This window comes from Aedes aegypti, chromosome 2 (assembly GCF_002204515.2).
Source record: "Aedes aegypti strain LVP_AGWG chromosome 2, AaegL5.0 Primary Assembly, whole genome shotgun sequence".
In the NCBI taxonomy this organism is placed as follows: Eukaryota; Metazoa; Arthropoda; class Insecta; order Diptera; family Culicidae; genus Aedes; species Aedes aegypti.
Genome location: NC_035108.1, coordinates 248,963,030 through 248,986,110, shown reverse-complemented (window position 1 = coordinate 248,986,110; position 23,081 = coordinate 248,963,030). Strand labels below are relative to the sequence as shown.

At 41.5% G+C, this 23,081-nt stretch overlaps 1 protein-coding gene across 1 annotated transcript in view; it reads left to right on the top strand.

Annotated features, from left to right (window-relative positions):
• LOC5569370 (ras-GEF domain-containing family member 1B) overlaps positions 1-18,965 on the top strand; it is a 166,532-nt gene extending 147,567 nt beyond the window's left edge. The window contains exon 11 of the mRNA XM_021844775.1: positions 18,167-18,965. Within this exon, the coding sequence (XP_021700467.1) occupies positions 18,167-18,237 (71 nt within the window). The 3' untranslated portion in view covers positions 18,238-18,965. The remainder of the gene's footprint in view (positions 1-18,166) is intronic.
• Positions 18,966-23,081: the final 4,116 nt, after the last annotated feature.

The following is a 23,081-nucleotide window of genomic DNA, read 5'->3' as shown; positions in this document are numbered from 1 at the left end:
TTATTAATTGGTGTGAAACTAATCGCATGCACCTAAACGCTTCGAAATGCTCTCCCGAAAACGAATTTTGATAGATTACGACTATAAAATTCGATCCACATCTCTCAAAAGAGAGTCTGTCATTAAGGACTTTGGTGTGTCACTAGCGTTAGCGTTAGCGTAGTTACGGTATACTTCGTAGATTGGATACTAGAAACCTTTATGTTTCTTTTGGTATTTTCATTCAGACTGCTTTCAGGAACAAGGCTGGGGAGTGAACCTTGAACCAATCTTGAACCAGAATACCAATAGCATAAAAATTGCTATTCCCGGCCACGCCCATCTTTACCGCAACTTGGGATAGGGGAAGGAAATGTCTGTCATTAAGGACTTTGGTGTGTTACTAGCGTTAGCGTTAGCGTAGTTACGGTATACTTCGTAGATTGGATACTAGAAACCTTTATGTTTCTTTTGGTATTTTCATTCAGACTGCTTTCAGGAACAAGGCTGGGGAGTGAACCTTGAACCAATCTTGAACCAGAATACCAATAGCATAAAAATTGCTATTCCCGGCCACGCACATCTTTACCGCAACTTGGGATAGGGGAAGGAAATGTCTGTCATTAAGGACTTTGGTGTGTTACTAGACCCAAAACTGACCTTTAAGGAGCATATCGACTTCATTGCCTCTTCTTCTTCTTGGCATGACGTCCTCACTGGGACAAAGCCTGCTTCTCAGCTTAGTGTTATTATGATCACTTCCACAGTTATTAACTGAGAGCTTTCTTTGCCAAAGTTGCCAGTTTCGCATTCATATATCGTGTGGCAGGTACGATGATACTCTATGCTCAGGGAACCCAAGAAACATTTGCCTATTTTATAATCATTTATTAAGCAATTTTTCACAACTACATACTGAATAGTTGCTTTATTATATTACTTTGCAGCTGCTGCGCACACATTGTTCAAGCAAATCTGGAGAAATTATTAGGCTACCTATCATTTAGTGACTGTAATAATATATTGAAATGATGTTTATTCTTAGCCTAATAAGGATTGATGATTTAACAACGCTAATTTAACAAACAACATTATTGCAGTTTAATTCAGCATCATGTTTAACAACATTTTAATTATTTCCATGTGAAACCTTTGTTCAGGCGTTGTTCACACACATTTGGAGAAGTTATAAGGCGTGTCGTTGTATATTGACTTTATTCTACAACTTCAAAATCGATTTATAAGCATTTATCTCAGCTTTTATTCAACTGCCACAAAATTAATTGAAAACAAATAAATGACTAAAAATCGCTAGCACCGTATATATCAAATGCAGCGTACACTTTTACCATGAATTAATAACCACTCTCAATAATTACCTGGATACTGGATTCAAACTCAAGACCTTCCCATCGTCAACGGTATACCTTGCCATCTGCGCCATCCTTGAATTCATATCTCAGCCTTCCAGTGCCCAATATAAACCTCTTGTAGTTGAACATTGATCATGCTTGAGCTTCTGTTCAACAATGTCTAATCAACACGTGCTATGCTGATCAACAACTGAACAAGCGCATTACTTCTACTGTTGTTCAGTACTGATGCGAGCTGAATTCAGTTGGCTATTTATAGCGCACAGTAAGAAAATTTATGTCAATGCTGGTCAAAAATAAAGTTTATTCACAAAGTAAAAACAATGATTAATCGAATTTCATAATAAGTTTTAACTTGTTAAAACTTTAATTTAATTGTTCATCTAACTATACTAAAATTCATTTATTTCATATGTAATATTTTTATTAGATTTATATTTTAAGTATTTGTCGTACTTTTTCGTATATTAAGCATTAAAGAAATATAAAATAGGTATATTTCAACCATTTGTATTGTCGGCGCAGGAGACGGCAAGCTGGCAACCCGGCCAACCTCCGCCTTTAATGCGACGCTTCCTTCTGTCAAAGCTTCGCTGCAATTTTGATGTAGATGACAGATGTCAATCTGAAAGCGATGTAAGAGTGTTTCCGGTATTCAGTTTTATACAGTCCACCATACAGTTTGCCAGACAGGTCATTTCAGTGCAGTAGAATATAACAAGTGAATAGTAGAAGAAGTAATCTTGAATTAAAGGATTTCCAGTTGAGAGTTTGCTGGAATCCTCGAGTTAAAGTGCGCATTAATCGAGTCGGTTTGCAGTGGAAATAAAAGTGTTGGTATTGATTGAGGTTAGTTACACATTAGTCTGCATTTTCTAGTTAGAGGTTTAATTGACGAATTCTGTAGTTGATTCCGAAGTCCGTTGCCCTCTGAACGCTGGTCCGGTCATCCGTTTCTCCATAAAAATACCTGAAAAGAAAAGTAAGATAATTAATTGAATTTGATGATAAACTTATTAATACTAACCATACTAAGTAGGACGTGCCTCGTGTAAAGTTGAGATCGAATCGTAGGGTGCACGTACCATAAAGGCTACCAAATTGTAAGTCATAATTGTAAGATACTAGAGTGTAACATTTGTACTTACCAGAAATTCCTAATTACAGTTGAAGCATACTTTACGCTATCAAAACCGGTACACCCTTTTCTTCACCCTACCTCCCCGAATAATCTTCAAAATTCGCTGCTACACGGACATGGACGGCCACGTGGATGGATCTTCGAGAGGCCACGTGGGAGAATCCAACTGCACGGATTGCCAACAACCAGACACGGCGGAGGACATGGTACAGTGTGACCAATGTGATGTGTGGAAACACTACACGTGTGCAAAGGTCAACGAAAGCATCGCTAGCCGATCGTTCGTGTGCGGGAACTGTACCGCCCAGCAGTGCGCGGTCGATCAAAGTGCGGCGGACCAGAGCGCTAGCGATGTGATGTCGGTGCGCAGTGGATCTAGCCGCTCAAGTTCAACGTCAGCGTTCTCCGTCTGCCTGAGCCAGCTGGTAGACCGGCAGAAGCTAGAGCGAGCACGTATAGAATTAGAGCTGCAACGACGTCATCTTGACGAGCAACAGCAACTGATCGATAAAGTGCTAGACGGAGAGAAAACAGCGAGTCGTCGGGGTGGTGATCTACCTGGTGGGCCAAGGGGTGGTGCGAACAACGAGCTAGCGCCTCCTTCATCGAAGGCACTCCCAACACCACCTCCTCCGGGCGCTCTCCTAACCAGAACTGCTGATCTATCAAAACAGTCGATCGTCAAAACGACTGATTCCACCGAACCACTTATGGTGACGATTCCCCTTTCTGTGCTGGATCCGGAATTTGCCCGTGGTCGTGGAAAACGATCAGGTTCTTTCCCAGGCTGGCGCAGTGGGAGGAATTGATACTACGAAAGAGATCTGGCCCCTGAAGATGCCGGTAAGCCGAACTTGCTGGGCCCCGGTAAGTCAATAAGTCAAAATAAGTCGCAACATCCGAAACGCGTCCGAACGATGCGGGACCGTCAGGTAAGCGTCAAGCTTTGAATAACCTTTTTAATATAAACGAATACGCCTCCAAAAATTGCCCCACGACCAATAATCCAATAACCCGAGAGCAGCCGCCTTTCGATGCGCGTCCGGGAGAAACGCATACACTTCCCACAAACTCTCACGAGCAGCTGCGAGAATCTTTCTCGCGCTCTGGTGATGCGACTTTGTTCAATAGCGAATATGATCAAAATTCAACCCGCCTTCTAACGCGTAACCTCCCCTCGCGTGCGGTTGATTTGTCTCTGCCCCCTCGTCATTCAACGAACTACCAAGTCAATCCAATCCCAGATCCAGAGCGCCCCACACAGCAGCAGTTAGCAGCAAGGGAGTCCCTGGCTAAGGATCTTCCTCGCTTCTCTGGCGACCCAGCTGAGTGGCCGATTTTCATTTCCAACTACCGCTACACCACAGAAGCCTGCGGCTACACGAACGGCGAAAACATGCTTCGGCTCCAGCGTTGCTTATCCGGGCCGGCATTGGAAACGGTGCGCAGTCGGTTGGTGCTGCCAGCAGCAGTGCCACAGGTCATCGAGACGCTTCGTTTGCGGTTCGGACGTCCAGAGTTGCTGATCAACGCGCTGCTACGAAGAGTGCGTGAAATTCCAGCTCCGAAGTCCGACAAGCTGGAAGGACTCATCGACTTCGGGATGGCGGTACAAGCATTGTGCGACCACATCGAAGCTGCGAATGAACGCGCTCACCTTTCCAATCCATCACTTCTCCAAGAACTCGTCGCCAAGTTGCCCGCGGATCAACGGATGATGTGGGCAGGGTACAAACGAGGCTTCCAGAACGTCGACTTAAGAACGTTTGGAGATTATATGGCGGCCGTTGTACAGGATGCAACCAGCGTAACGACATTTGAACCAGAGGTGAAGCGGATCAACGCTCGTGATCGTCCGAAGCACAAGGGGTTCATCAATTCCCATGCGATGGAGATAACCGAAAGAAATGGAGATTCGTCGTACGCTTCCAAGGAAACGCCGAAGCAGATCATCTGTGCTCACTGCAATAAAAGTGGGCACCGATTGCGAGAGTGCAATGCGTTCATTCAATTGAAGCTAGACGATCGCTGGCGACGGATTCGTGAGCTAAAGCTGTGTCAAAGCTGTCTGTTTAGCCACGGTCGGAGAGCATGCCGCATTCGGAAGACTTGCGAAATCGACGGTTGCCAGTATAGCCACCATAAGCTTCTTCACTCTTCTGGAAGACCTCCAAAGCCATCGGCTCCGCTTCAGGTGGCGGAAAACCATACCCACCGTCAATCTACCTCCTCGACGTTGTTTCGGATCATCCCAGTGACGCTGCACGGAGATAGCGGGTCAATCAGCACCTTCGCCTTTCTCGACGAAGGGTCCGACATGACATTGGTGGAGAATGACTTGATTACGTCGTTGGGGGTCAAAGGTACCCCACTTCCGCTATGCCTAAGGTGGACTGGGAATACCTCATGAATCGAAAAGGGATCGCAACAGGTCACTATCGAGATCGCTGGAATCGGGCAGAAAAAGCGACACAAGCTACTGAACGCGAGAACAGTCAGCAACCTTGGACTTCCCCGCCAAACTTTCCAAATGGAAGAAGCGGAGAAAAGGCACCAGCACCTGAAGGGCATTCCGGTCTGCAGCTACGAGAACGTAGTTCCCAAAATTCTGATCGGTATCGACAACCTGCGTCTAGCGCTGCCGTTGAAGGTAAGGGAAGGAGAAGGTACAGCGCCAGTGGCGGTGAAGACCAGGCTGGGCTGGTGTGTCTATGGACCTCAAGTACGCAACAACCGCGAATCCTACAGTTTCCATATCTGTGAATGCTCCTGCGACGATACCCTGCACGAAGTGGTGAAAGAGTTCTTCGCTGTTGAAGGAGCTGAAGCAGGACCGGTGGATATTCCATTGACACAGGAGGAAGAACGAGCGCTGAACACCATGGAGCAAACGACTCGACGAGTTGGGAATCGTTTCGAAACGGGATTGATTTGGAAGCAAGAAAATGTGGAGTTCCCAGACAGCTATTCCATGGCCGTGCGACGACTGGAATGCCTAGAACGCCGAATGGACCGCAATTCGGAACTGAAGGAGAACCTTCATCGGCAAATCTCCGAGTATGAAACAAAAGGCTATGCTCACAAAGCTTTAAAAGCAGAATTGGAAACAGCCGATCCGAGGAGAATATGGTATCTTCCAGTCGGAGCGGTAATCAACCCCAAGAAACCAGGAAAAGTTCGGGTCATCTGGGACGCCGCTGCCAAGGTGGAAGGCGTATCACTAAACAGTCAACTTCTGAAAGGTCCCGATCAGCTTTCCTCTCTTTCGGCAGTTCTTTTTCGCTTTCGCCAATACGGAGTGGCAGTCAGCTCGGACATCCAGGAGATGTTTCATCAAATCCGAATCCGAGAGGAGGATAAACATTCTCAGCGTTTCCTGTGGCGTACCAAACCGTCCGATGAACCGACCATCTACCTGATGGACGTCGCAACATTCGGGAGCACCTGCTCCCCAGCTTCCGCACAATTCGTGAAAAATTTAAACGCTGAACAACATCGCGAGCGGTATCCTGAGGCGGCGAGTGCTATCATTGACGACCACTACGTCGACGACTATTTGGCGAGTTTCGAATCCGAGAAAGAAGCAGGAAAGGTAGCTCAAGATGTACGATACGTACACGGCAACGGTGGTTTCAAGCTGCACAACTGGCGTTCGAACAGCACTAGGGTACTGGAAAAACTGGACGAAGTGCAGCCCAAAGCAGACAAGCTGCTGAACCTAGTCGACGGTGGGAAGTCCGAGAGGGTGCTTGGAATGCTGTGGAATCCGTCGGCCGATGAACTGAGCTTCTCCATTCAGATGACCCAAGAGATGCAGACTCTGATCCAAACCCAAACGAGACCGACGAAAAGACAAGTGCTACGGTGCGTCATGACGCTGTTTGACCCTCTGGGGTTGCTCTCACCGTTTGTAATCCACGGAAAAGTTCTGATCCAGGACTTATGGCGAGAAGGCACGGAGTGGGACGAACAAATAAGCGATGATGTCAACGAGAAGTGGAAGAGATGGGTAAGAATGATCGTGTACATCGCGGAAATACGGATCCCTAGATGTTACTTCCACAAAGCCACTAAGGAAACATACCAAAACTCGGAGTACCATGTATTCGTCGACGCTAGCGGGGAAGCGTATTGCTGCGCGATTTATCTACGCACGATCAACGAAAGAGGAGATCCGCAATGTCGCCTGATTGCTGCCAAATCGAAAGTCGCTCCGATAAAACCATGGTCGATTCCCAAACTCGAGCTCCAGGGATGTGTTCTCGGGGTTCGTTGGTCGAAATTCGTCAAGGAGAATCATAGTTTACCCGTGTCAAAGATGGTTTTCTGGTGTGACGCCACAGTAGCACTGGGCTGGATCAAAGCTGACCCCAAGAACTATCGACCATTTGTATCCTTCAGAGTAGGCGAGATTCTGGAGCACACAACGACAAACCAGTGGCGCTGGGTACCATCGAAGGATAACCCAGCTGATGAAGCAACAAAATGGGGTAGCGGGCCGTATTTCGATCCAGAAAGCAAGTGGTTCCATGGCCCCAACTTCCTTCTTCTACCAGAAAGCGAGTGGCCACGGCCCAAAGAGCGCGTGATCGCCCCTTCCAAAGAAATGCGTGCATCAATCCTTCATCATTGTTCGTCCGTACCCGTCATCGACTTTGAACGGTTTTCTTCCTGGAATCGACTACAACGATCGACGGCGTACGCCCTTCGATTCCTGCATAATTTGGCCCAGAAGCAGCCGAAATTCACTGGTCAACTCTCGCAAGCCGAGCTCGAGGCAGCTGAAGAAGTTGTTCTTAAACTGGCGCAACTCGAATGTTACCCAGACGAGATTGCAGCACTTTCGAACAAGGCGCCAAACGAAATCGATCAGAAGGCTATCGGGAAAGATAGCTCGATTTATCGACTGATGCCGATGTTGGATAAAGTCGGTGTACTGCGTGAGCGTGGCCGAATCAGCGCTGCCTCAGACGTCTGCTACGAAGTGCGGCATCCGGTCATCCTTCCACGAAACCATCGAGTCACGGAGCTCCTCGTACACCGATTCCATCAGCAATACCGCCACGGGAATGCCGAGACAGTGGTTAATGAGATCCGTCAACGCTACACCATACCAAGACTTCGCCTGGTTGTCAAGCAAGTGACCCGGGACTGCACATTATGCAAAGTTCGGCGAGCACGACCAGCGGTCCCGCTGATGGCCCCTCTTCCACTGGCGCGCCTAGCCCACCATGAACGAGCATTCACCTACACAGGGGTGGACTACTTTGGGCCGTTGCTGGTAAAGCTGGGACGATCTAATGTTAAACGGTGGATCGCCTTATTCACAGTGCGCGCCGTTCATCTCGAGGTCGCCTATGCGATGTCAACTGAATCCTGCATCTCATGTGTGCGACGGTTCGTGGGCCGTCGAGGTCCACCCGCTGAAAATAAGCGATGTGTGTGTCAACAGTGGTAGAATGAGGTGACATGGTTATATCGTTGCGCCTCTAAAGCGAAAATAACGCGTATATCCACCTTGTTGTGTTCGCCATCTGCGGTCTACCGTTGAGTATAATCGTGTTGCTGTACATTAAACCGTTATCTCATCGATTGGTGAAGTCCTTTGGAAGAAAAGCGATTAATATCATCAGTTGGACATTCCGCGAGATAAAGTCTACAAGTTGCTGTTGTTGCTGTGTTGTGCGCTCTATCTGTATTGCTGTTGCTGTTGTATGCTGTTGCTGCTTCCATCTGACTATTGCTGTTGCTGTTTGTGTGGTACTGTTCGTCGTGGTGTGCCTCGGCTTAATAACAGTTCATGAGTCAACTGTGGTTACGCAGCCGAACAGCCGAAATGTCAAAACTCGATTCCAAGCGTAAGGAGATCGTTCACGGTAGTTCCCCATCTAACGAGATCTCCAACAATGAACTGGCACGATTGATTACAAACCAGGGCAAAACAATGCAGGACCAAGTAAATAAACTCGGGAACGATTTGCGTGCAGAGTTTTCGAAAGGAATGGATGAAATTAAGGCAGATTTGGTTGAAGTCAATTCCAAATTATGCTGTATGCGACAAGATGTGTTCGACAATGCCAACGCGATTGCTCGATCGAACCTTTCGAACGATTTGATCATTAGCGGAGTTCCTTTCACCGAGAACGAAGATCTACTACACTATTTCCGATGCTGGTGCAAGACTATGGGCTATGCAGATGGTAATGTCCCATACGTGGATATTCGACGCCTGTCCAGGACACCGCTGAATGCTGGCAACATCTATTTCATTTTGGTGCAATTCGCTATAACCAACCAGCGCAACGACTTTTTCTCGTGTTATCTGCGGAATCAGTCGCTCAATCTGAACCAAATTGGCTTCCAAACCAACAAGCGAGTGTACGTAAATGAAAATCTTACTCCCACGGCCAGAAAAATCAAATCCAAAGCCATCGAATTGAGGAAAGCAGGGAAGCTGGCAAAGGTTTTTTCACGTGCAGGGGAAATTTTCGTCAGAAGCAAAGAGATCGACCAAGACGTTATCATCAAATCTGAAGAGGATCTAAGACGTTTCGAGCATCTTGGCGGCTAATCCTATCCCTATAAGTGCTCTCTGTCCTTCCTCACCTGTCCTAATTTCTCCATGTATCCTGTCCTGAAAGTTGTAGCCAATAAGTTTTTTTTTTTTTAATTAAGGTTTAACATCAATCCTTGCTATTACCGGTAGATTGTGTTATTTTTATCTTTATGTCTAGTTTGTTTCTTTTTTCTTTGCGTTATTAGTAGTTTTATGCGTAGTCCATATCAATGTAAATCAGGTTTTTGTTTTTGTAAATAATGCAATATTCGAGCGAAAAAGGAATGCGTAAACATGTTTTCTTAGGGTGGGATTTCAACTGGGATAATGGCTAATGTACGCCGCGAATATACCTCTACAGATTGGAGTGTTCAGGGAATCGTAATGAAATCAGCATTTATATCTAACAAACTGTCAATTTGCTGCATGAACGCTCAAAGCATATGTGCCAGACGAATGAGTAAAGTTGTTGAGCTGCGTCAGATTGCAAAAGTTTCAAATGTAGACGTTATTTGCATCACAGAATCCTGGTTAAATATTAATGTTTCCAGTGATGTGTTGGATATTGAAGGATACACAATTGTCAGAAATGATCGTGTGGGTAGGCTTGGAGGAGGTATTCTTGTATACCTGAAAAAGAACATTATTTTCAAAATTATTGAAGCATCCAGCAATGATATTGGTACACCTGAAACAGAATTCATTTTTGTGGAAATTTCTATCGATCACAGAAAAGTGCTCATGGGATTTTTTTATAATCCCCCAGAACTAGATTGCTCGCAAGTGATTCACGATAAATTGACCTGCTTAAAATATCAATATGACCATATCTATTTGATGGGAGACTTTAACACGAACATAATAAATACTTTATCAGAAAAAGTAAAGCGGTTCTGTGCTACTTTACAATGTTTATCTCTTTCAAGTCTAGGCCGTATTCCAACACATTTTCATCGAACTGGCGCATCACTTATTGATATGATTATTACAAATGATACTGGTTCTGTGCTACGCTTCAATCAAATTGAAGTTCCATTTTTATCTAATCACGATTTATTATTTGCTTCACTGGATTTTGATTTGTTGCCTAATAATAATACGAGGACTTTTCGTGACTATAGTCGAATTAATTCATCCAAAGTAATAGAATTGTATAACCGAATTGAGTGGAATGAATTCTATTCTATTGATAACCCTGACTATTTGGTTCCTTTTTTCAACAATCACATAGAGAATATATTCGATTCCTGCGTACCATTAAAAACAGTCCATAATCATCCAAGAAGCAATCCTTGGTTCAACCAGGATATATCCAAAGCAATGATTGATCGTGATCTAGCCTACCGAGTGTGGAAGGTCTCAAAATGTGATACTGACTATTCGTTGTATAAAAGCTTAAGAAATAAGGTCACTGCTTTGATAAATACAGCTAAGAAGGAGTATTGGAACACAAAAGTTTCAAATGCTTCTACCTCAAAAGAATTATGGAAATATTTTGGACAAATGAACGTCAATTCTAAGAAAACAAACGGTGATACACGTTTTTCGCCTGATGAAATCAATGTCCATTTTTCTAATTGCTACAGCTGCCCATAACTGCATAACAGTCACATTCGACATTTTTGACAAAATGGAGTTAATACCATGGAGAGTCATCCAATGATAAATACTTTCGATCAACTTAATGAAATCTGTGAGATTGTTCTAGAAAATTCGAAAAAAATACCAAGTTGTTTTGTCACATTAGCAATTATAACCGCATAACAGTCACATTGAGATTATAAATGAGCCTCGTAATGTAATAGCAATGAAATTTCTATCAGAATTATTTTCTGACTATTCACCTAGTATATGATATGAGTTGTACAAAATATCAGCCTCAAATAAGCACTTTTGAGTTCCTGGTAATTTTTTGAAATTTTAGTTTCCTCCCATACTGCAATGAAATGTACACTTGGTATTCCATTTACTCAGTGCCTACTTTTGTCGAATGTTACAAATATGCAGTTATGGGCAGTACAGCACTAGCAACGATGTTGTTGCGAATAATCCGTCTTTGGTTGATTCATTTTTTTCTTTTAGTGCCATTGAATTGAATCAAATAATAAATGCAACTTATGAAATCAAGTCTAATGCAGTCGGTTTAGACGGAATCCCAATAAAATTTGTGAAGTCTATTTTACCTCTCTTATTGAAGCCAATGCACCATATTTTCAACTGCATAATAAAACTGGGGGTCTATCCTAATGCGTGGAAAATTTCAAAAATCGTGCCGATAAATAAAAAATCTAATAGCAATTCTTTGGATAACCTCCGACCCATCAGCATATTGAGTGCCATTTCAAAAATATTCGAAAAGTTGGTTAAGAACCAAATAGTCACCTTTATCTCGAATAGTAATTTACTCTCTTCCTCACAATCTGGTTATCGTAAAGGGCATAGTCCAAAAACAGCCATGATTAAAGTATGTGACGACATGGGCTTTGTCCTAGATAGTGGCGGCTCAGTAGTACTTCTGCTGCTAGATTTTTCAAAAGCATTCGACTCAATTTGCCATGAGACTCTGTGTCACAAGTTAGAGAGTCAGTTTGGGTTCGACTTTGATGCTGTAAGTCTCGTTCGTTCGTATCTGACGAATAGATCGCAGACTGTGTTCGCGAATAATCAGTTTTCAGAATATTTGCCTATTACTTCAGGTGTACCACAGGGCTCAGTACTTGGGCCGATATTATTCACGTTATATATCAACGATCTCCCAATAAGGTTAGCAGGCTGTAATGTTCACCTTTTTGCAGACGACGTACAAGTGTACTTTAATTGCTCAGGGCTTACTACTGACGCTGCTGCAGAATTGATAAACAATAATTTGCAAATAATTTTGGATTGGGCTGTGGAGAACCATTTAATTCTAAATGCACGTAAAACTCAGGCTTGTTATATCAGCCGTTTTAAGAGGATGGTGGATAAACCAGAAATAGTGTTGAATGGTAATCGAATTTTGTACTCTGATGTTGTAACGAGTCTGGGAATCATCGTTCAACAAAATTTCGAATGGGATAGTTTCATTCTACACCAGTTTGGGAAAGTTTATGCTGCTTTACGTACTCTTAGATCAAACGCATATTTTTTGAGTTCGGCTACGAAACTTCGATTGTTCAAAAGCTTAATACTCCCACATTTCATAACTTGCGACTTTATTATGACTCAGGCATCCAGAACTACAATGGATCGATTGAAAGTTGCACTTAATTGCTGCATTCGATTTGTCTACAATCTAAATCGCTACTCGCATGTTACTCCGCTACAGAATGCTTTGATCGGTTGCCCTTTTAACAAATTTCCTTCAGTTAGATCTGTTTTATTGTTACATAACATAATACGAACTCAATCTCCTAGTTATTTATTCTCAAAATTGATTCCTTTGAGAAGCGTACGAGGTAAAAAATTTGTTATAAAGCGCGTAAGAACTTCTCACTACGCCAGTTCACTCCTAGTTAGAGGTATATCTTTATGGAATAATTTACCATCGCATATTCAAAATACGAATTCATCCTTAGGGTTTAAGAGAACATGTTTACAATTCTTTAATCATGAATAGATATTAATTTTCGTAGAAAGTTTTTTTAATGTGTCATCTCATACTATTAATCTACGCTTAACAGAAAAGACTATGTCTTATGTTTATGGAAAATAAAAATGAAATGAAATGAAATGAAATGAAAAATGAATTCTTCAGCGACAACGGAACGAACTTCCAAGGTGCCGACCGGGTATTGCGACACCAGATTAGTCAGGGACTGTCCAACACGTTCACCAGCACAAACACAAAATGGAACTTCATCCCACCAGGAGCGCCGCACATGGGAGGAGCGTGGGAATGCTTGGTACGGTCGGTGAAAGCTGCAATATCCGAAGCGTATTCCGAGGGAAAATTAGATGACGAGGGGCTACAGACACTGGTCGTGGAGGCGGAGAGTATAGTAAATTCAAGGCCTCTGACGTATTTACCACTGGACTCTGAGGAAGCGGAGGCGCTCACACCCAATCATTTCTTGTTACTGAGCTCAAGTGGGACAAAATTTCGTGTCAAAGGAGGTTCTGATACAGTCCGTAACCAGTCCAGTGAACTAGTCCGCCGAGAAATACTGGGAAGATCCTGGGAACTGATCCAGCATCAGTTGAACGTATTCTGGAGACGCTGGTTGATGGAATACCTGCCGGTGATTCGTCGGCAGTCGAAGTGGTTCGATCAAATCCGGAACCTAAAAGTGGGAGACCTGGTATTGGTAGCGGAGCGGATGGGAACGAGGACGAATCATCCGTACAATTCCGAATACAGATGGCCAGCATCGACCGGCTGTCGTAAAGATTGGGCAGAAGTGCGTATTGCGACCAGTAACACGGTTGGCACAGCTTGACCTCAGGGTTCATAGTGAGGCTCCGGAGGACTCCGGATCACACCGGGGGAGACTGTCGGCGCAGGAGACGGCAAGCTGGCAACCCGGCCAACCTCCGCCTTTAATGCGACGCTTCCTTCTGTCAAAGCTTCGCTGCAATTTTGATGTAGATGACAGATGTCAATCTGAAAGCGATGTAAGAGTGTTTCCGGTATTCAGTTTTATACAGTCCACCATACAGTTTGCCAGACAGGTCATTTCAGTGCAGTAGAATATAACAAGTGAATAGTAGAAGAAGTAATCTTGAATTAAAGGATTTTCAGTTGAGAGTTTGCTGGAATCCTCGAGTTAAAGTGCGCATTAATCGAGTCGGTTTGCAGTGGAAATAAAAGTGTTGGTATTGATTGAGGTTAGTTACACATTAGTCTGCATTTTCTAGTTAGAGGTTTAATTGACGAATTCTGTAGTTGATTCCGAAGTCCGTTGCCCTCTGAACGCTGGTCCGGTCATCCGTTTCTCCATAAAAATACCTGAAAAGAAAAGTAAGATAATTAATTGAATTTGATGATAAACTTATTAATACTAACCATACTAAGTAGGACGTGCCTCGTGTAAAGTTGAGATCGAATCGTAGGGTGCACGTACCATAAAGGCTACCGAATTGTAAGTCATAATTGTAAGAAACTAGAGTGTAACATTTGTACTTACCAGAAATTCCTAATTACAGTTGAAGCATACTTTACGCTATCAAAACCGGTACACCCTTTTCTTCACCCTACCTCCCCGAATATGTATGTTAAATGTGCTCTTTTTGTTTTTCAAAATAATCCTATATCAGAAGACTGATTCAAAATATTTTCTAAATATAATTGAATAATTGTATTGCGAACGCATCAGTTATTATTGTACCCAATATGTTTTTATATATTAGTAAGTTAGTGACGAATTCGCCAAGGGCGAAAAGCCACTCAAATATAGATAAATAATAATAATATTAGTAAGTTGAACATTGTAACACATTTGGAATACAACGCAATTTTTAAATATTTTGTATATTTTTCGAAAATTTGGCTATGGTGTGACCTCTTTTGTAAGGCTTATTTGTTGCTGAACAATGCGTTTATTAATCGTTATTTTGGCCTTCTTTGGATTAACTGCTCGGATGGTATATCTATGTTGTATTAAGATTTTATAAAATACCTATTCAGCTTTAAATCATGTTCATGTTAAGCATGGAAACAGCTGAAGTGCGAAGCAACCAAAACGTTAGTTCGTCTCCTGTACATCTGTTCACACAATTATATTTGTTTGGTGGAATATTGGCTATTTAATAGAAGGAAAAATGACTTGTTCAACTCATTAATAAAACAATCTTGACAAGTCGGCAGAGATTCTTTGGAGAAGTTTCATAAGTGTTGATACTACTATTATTTATTTCAATGACAAATGTTGAACATTGTCTTACATTTGGATCTAAATAGCATCTTCTCAGCTCTTTTATTTGTGACTCTGGACTGTAAAACCTTACATCTTCTTCTTCTTCTTTCTGGCGTTACGTCCCAACTGGGACAAAGCCTGCTTCTCAGCTTAGTGTTCTTATGAGCACTTCCACAGTTATTAACTGAGAGCTTTCTATGCCAATTGACCATTTTTGCATGTGTATATCGTGTGGCAGGTACGAAGATACTCTATGCCCTGGGAATCGAGAAAATTTCCTTTACGAAAAGATCCTCGACCAGTGCGATTCGAACCCACGACCCTCAGCATGGTCATGCTGAATAGCTGCGCGTTTACCGCTACGGCTATCTGGGCCCCTTACATGTACTTGCAATAACGTCGCAGATGATGATCGCTACATTTGGAAAATTTAAATTATTATGTTTTTAATCCAATTCGAACTTTACCCTCGTTGATCCATAGTCGCCTACATGTCTTAGATTTGATTTGCAAAACATTTGAAACATTTGAAAATAACATAAAATGACATGATATGTTTTATAATCAGTCAATTGTTAAACTTCTTATATGTTGTAGAACAAAAGCTACTATATTTGCATTTTCGGAGGTTTATTCAGCTCTTATTCAAAACACAAACTTCAAGTGGAATAACAGCTTTTTTATAAGCGGAAATTTATTTTATACAATTAATGATTCAACTAAAAATTTGTTCAGCAATGGTTGCTGCTATGCAGCTTGTATTTAACACGTAAGTATCTTTAAGGTGATTATAGAACGAAGCCAAACTTTGAATTTTCAAGTGCACAATACGAGAGTATCTGACAACAGTTCGCGTTGAAAACCAATCAACTTGCTTGCTTGCTGGTGTTGACCAATGGGATAGATTTTTAACGCGAAGCGCTGTTTGGTTCTCAAGTCTTGTGCTCTTGAAAATTTGAGGTGTGGCTTCGTTCTATAATCACCTTAAAGCTACCATTTGTTCCTTGGGAAGTCTACGAAATTTCCATTACGAAAAGATCCTGGACCGACAGGTAATCGAATTCAGACACCTTCAGCATGGCTTTGCTTTGTAGCCGCGGACTCTAACCACTCGGCTAAGGAAGGCCCCATTACATCTAAAGCCTCTAAAGCTCATGGTTTTATTTTCCGCGTCGCTGAAAACTTCAGAAATATTCAATGCTTAAAATCATTGTACTGTTCTTTAGTAAGGTCTATTCTTGAATATTCGTCAGTTGTTTGGACACCGTACTATCAAATTAACATATTTCGTATTGAGGCAATTCAACGAAAATTTCTGCGCTTTGCTCTGCGACATCTCCCATGGAACGATCCAATTAACTTGCCCAGTTATGAAGACCGTAGCAAGTTAATCGGCTTAGGGCCGATTTCTTCACCGTCGCTTAAGCCGTAAACCACGTTTACCCATACGATTAAACCAGGTTTAAGGCCTAAGCGGTGGTGAAGAAACCGCTTATTAGAGTTGTTGAGTGTTCGCCGTGAAGTTTCAAAAAGTCTTTTTGTTTCCGACCTTCTCCAATCGAGAATAGATTGCGCTCAACTATTATCTCTCCTCAATATAATTACCGTCAACTTCGATCGAACTCCTTCCTATTTTTGCACGGTGCTCGCACAAACTACGGGCATCACGAACCATTTAAAAGTATGTGCCGCGAAAAGGTGATCTACCCATAACGCGGGTAGATCACCTTTTCGTGGTGCGTTATGGGGTAAAGATCTACCAGTGAACCCTAGTCCTGACTGCTTCAAACGAAGAGAACAGGATGTTATAGTAATCGAAGGAACACTTTTAGTCCTTGTTACATTTTAAACCTTGTTGAAAGTGACAAGTCTCGGTTTTCCCAGTTGCCGAGAATGATCTTGAGACAAGGAAAAAAAAATGAGTCGAATTCAACAATTTGTTTTCTAATCTTATATTTATTTCGTTCTCTAGTTTGAAGAAGTAAGGACTAGGATTCTGATGCATGGACAATATCGGTGTAATTTCTTGGCTTTATCGAGGGATCCGATTTTGCCTGATAAAGGGGCGCGCCTGTGGAGAGTGCATGCACCACACTCTTCGAAGGGTAGGAACCTTTCAGTTAGAATCCTTTCCTGTGATCAAGTTAGGAATTACAACTGTAAGAAAACCGAATGCTTTATCACTTCTCGATAGTGACAAAGTAAAACGACATGCACTACACAAAGGACACGGGATATACTACAATAGATCAAATATTGGTCGCAGTGGTTTATGTTCCGAACAGAAAAAAAAAAAAAATGTGCCGATCGTTCAACCGTTGTTTCAATGAATTTGATTTTCATCTTTCCCGTTCAACTCTTCGTAAAAAATTTCATCTGGTTCTGGCAAGCTAGGTCTATATTAGTCATAGTTATTAAGTAGATTTAAGTAATCTTTGTATCAGTTGGAAACAAATGTAATAGTCTGTTGATACGAAAAGAAGAGGAGGTTTTGCGCCCATCTGAGAAAGAGCTCAATAATGCTCAGCTCAAATGGGCTTTTTCCTGCTCCAAATAAACAAACAAACAAATAAAAAGCATTCTAATGTAAATCATGGATTACACTAAATTTCATATAGTTTTTGGCAGAACAATGTTGTTTCAGTAGTAATCTTAGGTTTTTGCCACATGTTCTCTTTTGTAATGTTCTGAGAATGTAATATTCGTAAAATCTAGCGGACAGGATTTTTTTAGTAAGGTGGTCTTAAAGTTTTGTCCGTTATTCACAAAGCAAGCAACAAACAATGATTATATTTTCTTAGCTTCGTGCACTAACAGAAAGCTTGAGTTGAGAAGATCACAAACGAGGGCCTACTCAGTGCCTTTGAAAATATGAGCAGGGTCATAAGACGGCCATATATTTGGACTCCGAAATGTTTTACCTTAATTTTAAGCACAAACTTCGTTTCAGCTAAACATTTAGAAATACACAAATGAATGCGGATCTGAAATTATCTAAACCGTAGAAAAAATGCAAGCGGTAAACTAAGTACGAACCAATCTGCTAGATTACGCATTCATTGCAAATTCAAGATGAGTAACGTCGGGAAGAAATATTCAATAAAATTCAAGTGTAAGAGGTTAAATGCCAAAAATTGCACCTTTTATGCAAATGCCGGCCTACACCAATGGCCCTAGCCAGGCCGACACAATCTCGAGCAGCACAAGGCAAAGAGCCAAGTCCGGCAATTTTTCTTGATAATATTTTTCATATTTCCGCTTCCTCTTCCGCTCTCTTCCACAGAACTTATGCTGGCTTCGTTTAGCTGCGAGGAACCCACAATAGCCGAGAAGGAACTGTACGATATTACATAGCAGCAATGCGGCCACCGTCATCGCCATTTCTGCCACTGGATTAGCTGGATAGCGATCGAGCTCGTAATGGACAATTATTTGCATACGCAGGAGGAGAGGCATTCCACCCCTGATACCGATAACGCTGAAGATGGCATCCAAAGAATGTGGCCTCTGCTCTTGACGGCAGCAGCACTTGTGGACTTGTTGACCCTGTATATCTATGGTACAAGCCACCAATCACAGAAACGTTCGGCATGCCTCCGAGCAAGAATTGATTGGAATAACAATTTTAATATTCAAATATTATAATATCGACGCAGAGCAGAAGGAACATTCCCGAACGAATCCTGACCCTGTTAGCTGTTACAAAACTACAACGACACAACGCTATAGATAAATGTATGGGGAAGCGACGAAATGTGCATAAATGGTAGTAAAAGATATGCCGTTATAAATCCATTGAACTGAGTGTGATTAGATTGTAACAATCCTAGGAAATTCCTATAATAGAAATTTAGTTTCCTTAACAAAGTGATTGCAGAGAATGCTAAAAATAACTTTCCTATCGTCTTAGGGCACCTAATGGTTTATTTTAATATTTTTCATGAAAATTGTAGGCAATTTTATTTTTAAGAAAGCATCGACGACCAGAAGAAGTAGTGTAGTAATAAATCAGTTATGAAATGGATTGAATTGTAACAAGTGGAATTTGAGGTGCAAATGAAATAAATCATCATTACTTGTAATTACTTATACTTAAACGTGTTTTCTTTTTTTTCCTTGTGATGACCGTATTCGTAATCATGGAATGATTTTTTTTAATTACTTTATTGACATTATTGTGAACATTGCATTAATTTCTTACACCTAGGTGTTCTGTGCTAGACAGCAGTATCATCCTAGTTATGTAAAACTAAATTAATCTATTATCAACATTTCGTTAACAACATACTACATTGAATTTGCCGTAGCAGTTCAGAATTTGGAATTGAATTATTCTGCTTACAAAATATGCCTCGAGCTGAAAATCTCTCTAATAAAAATAAAATAATAGTTGTTTACGGAACAAGTTGCGGAATGATGATTTTTACAGCATGAGTCGTAAATTTATCCTACGAGGCTTGCCGAGCATTTTTTTTCTGCATCGCCGGAGTGTTAGTTTAATTCCGTTTTCCCATTTTGTCGGTAGTGCGCCTGGAGTGCGCTTCTTAAACAGGTGGATTCGTTTTTCACGTCGCCAGAGTGACAAGTTTTTTTTTTGTTATAGCGTTAGCGTAGTTGCGGTATACTTCGTAGATTGGATAACAATATTCATGTTTATTATTAATAATCTTATCCAGACTGCTTTCAGAAACAAGGTTGGGGAGTAAACCTTGATTCAATCTTAAACAAGACAACTAAAAGCATGAATATCACTATTCCCGGTCACACCCCTCTTTACCGTAACTTGGAATAGGGGCAGGAAATGTTGATGTAGCACTTACTTAGCGAGAGGCCACCGACTCAGCGACACCCTCATAAGTGCTACGGAGCTGGAGGTTGAGAGGGGTAAACGGTCATAGGATTCGTTGTTTAAATGTTTTAAAATTAAACCTTTTGAATGCCGGCAATCAAAAGTTGAAAGTTTTTTTATTTATTTTTTTAAATAGTGTTTTGCGTTATGTTCAACTACAGTGATCCCTCCATGAGCCGATGTTCCATGACTCGATATCGACTCATGGAACCATACTGGAAACAAAATTTCATGGTTACTATGATGGTCCCTTCAAACAGCTTTCCAAAGGATTGCTGTTCCATGACTCGATATTTCCATGAGTCGATGGTCCCTTCAATATCGACTCATGGAGGTTTCACTGTACAACCCAATAAATAAAAATATGTGAGGTTATCCGCTCATTAACAAATAAAGAGCGAAACCGATCCCTCCAGGGTCATCGGATCAACAAACCATGTAAAAAAACGAAGAGCAAAATATTTTAAACACGCATGTGGCAGAGGTGCAATCTGTTCGCGTGTTCATAGCATGAATTAACTAATTCGGGTCAACGCATTGATAAAAAAAAACCCTATCAAATGCAAGCCAAAACCTTGATTCTTTCCTTAAATTCCCCAAATTCGGAACAACTGACTACGATAGGCGGCACTCTTTGCTTCCTCACTTGAATCAAAGAGCCTGGGCTAGAGACTGCTTCGTTTTGGTGTTCGGAAAATTTGTCTTAGAGCATCGAACTGATTGAACATTTCGATGCAATTATCAATATTATCCATTTCACTCTTGGACGAAAGTTCGCATTCCAGAGAAACGTCCTTTCTTCTATTCTTGCCACGTTTAGTGATAGTTTTAAACTCCACTTTTTTGGAAGGCAATTCCAAGAAGGATTACCTCCGCTAACTTTCGCTAACGGGTCCAACGAAAAATCGAAGGCACGGGTCCAAACAAGGATCGTAAAGGATTCAATAGTGGAAGGAAATAGCACTGAAAAGTACTGTTTTATTGCTTGTAACCGTTGGTTACAAATTGTTGATTTTTGTTTTGTATTTGTTGATGTTTGTTGGACCCTTCACGTTTCTTGTGCAAAAACAGAAGGAAAATACCACAGAAGTGATAGGGTTAAGTACCGCTGTAAATGTCTTCGTTCTTCGTGTTTGCTACCAATTATTGATCATGGCGATGATTCATGAGAAGCGAGATGGCATGCTAAAAAGATGTACTTTGTTGAAAGTGGGAAATCTTTAAAAGAACGGCCATTGCCCGAATTCGGCCTCTTTTAGTATCAGGCGTCCGTGTGCTGTGGACAAGAATTTAGTGAGTGCAGTGAAACAAGTAGAACACCCCACCCCCCCCCCCTATTTCCCTTAGCAGGAGCTAAGTGGATGCGAGGGAAAATAAATCGCTCAGGTAATATAATTTACCCTGCACTGTACTCGAGAAAGTTCTCTAATTCCCCTGTGTCCAATAGGACCTCTTGTTCTTGTTTCCGTTTTCGGATCTTTGGATCCGCCGTCCAGCACACGGTTCGGCTCGTGAAGCCATTAGGCTTCCGGGCCTAAAAGTTAAGGACCCTGTCCTCTACAAGGGACAATATCTCGGGCCTTTGGCCCTAATCGTCAAGGAGATCCCCCTCTCGGCCGTCCAAGGTGGTCATGCCACGGCCGGCCGATTGCGTCTAAGAGGGAAGACGCCTGCATCCCACCGTCCAGCAACGCCCGCTGGCCCTTCAACGGACCAGAATACCAGCCCGTACATCCGCCCGCTTCGCCATTCCGGCGAGAGTTCCGGCCGCACAGCAGGATTGGTGTCGCTGTGTCGGCCATTCGTCCAGACATCAACCAACGGCAGCGGTATGTACCGGTACAAAGTAGAATAGGTCACACTTAACAAATTTACACTGAAATTGAAAACACAGAACAACACGCACACGACACAATTAGGAATTTTTAATAAATGTTCATAAGAAATGTTAAAGTTCCGTTTTGTTAGTTTTTGTACGCGAAAACCCTTGATTACCCAGTAGCTAGCCGACCCTGGGATTGCCGGAGTCTCTTGTGTCCTGAGTTGGCCTGGCACTGTAGCATTTCCCGCTTAGTTTCATGCTTTAAGTAGTTTTAAAAAAACTTCCGAGCAGAGAGAATTCGTGTACGAACATCACAAAGGTACGATGCGCACTGAACACGATTGATCTTGATTCCGGAATCGAAAGACCACACACTACTCATGTAGGTACAGTGGTCCAATTTCATATTCGTACAGGATACTGTTTCCACATCAAGTTAGTAAAAAACTATTAAATGAAGTATTGAGCTACAAATACTTTATCCACATTGAAGGTAATAGGTGTCATCTATTGTTTGCCAATCACAAAATGTTTCCATTTACATTCATCTTTGGATTAATAGAAAAGTATTGAATTGATGTCTAAAATTCACCCGGATAAAAACGTATCATTCAGTGAATGGAATAAACCATTAATGTACAATATAACGTATTGGATACAATACAGCGTATTGTAATTGAATGTCGAAGCAATATTATTCTTGTTTGGATATACAATTCAAAAACAATATAATATATTGTAACAGAACATTGTATTGTTTTTAATTGGTTTTATACCTTACAATTTTGGTCAAATTCCTATTTTCGCGTAAAACAACTGTTGCTTTTTTCTATGTAGCTTTGCTGAAAGAAATAAACAAAACATGTTCAGAAAGCAAGAAATGTTGGGTGAAAAATATTCAAAAAGTAAAAATAAGTAGTTTTTTGAAAGTCACTTGACATTAGCTGTAACGACGAATGCAACCATGATACAGTTCGTTGAATTGTTTTTGTATTGTACAACAATACACGAATTTCTAATCAAGACAATTCATGAACATTATATCGTATTGTATTTTCAAAATGTTTGTATGAGAAAATATCTATATTTGTATTGTTACGATACTTAACCACCCATACATTATATTGCAAAAATCTCATATACCATACAGTGAACTGTTCAAAACAATATATTGTACTGTAATTGTATTGTCATTTTACATATACTGTATTGTATTTCCAATATATTGAATGGTACTGTTACAATACGTTATATTGTTTTTGTATTGTATTTTTTATTCGGGCACCCAATTCCATATTCGTACACGTACCAAAATTCATACGAGCAACGTTCAAAACTAAATTTAGAAGCTCTATTTGATTACTGAAATGCTTTATTATGATGTTCAGATGTAGTGAAATACATTTGGACAATTTTTTAGTGGACATATATGAAATTTAGGTAAAATTATGAGAAATGCCAGTTTTCCAATGATATTTGCTAGAAAATCCAATAATTCGAACAATAACGTTTATTTTTGTCATTGGA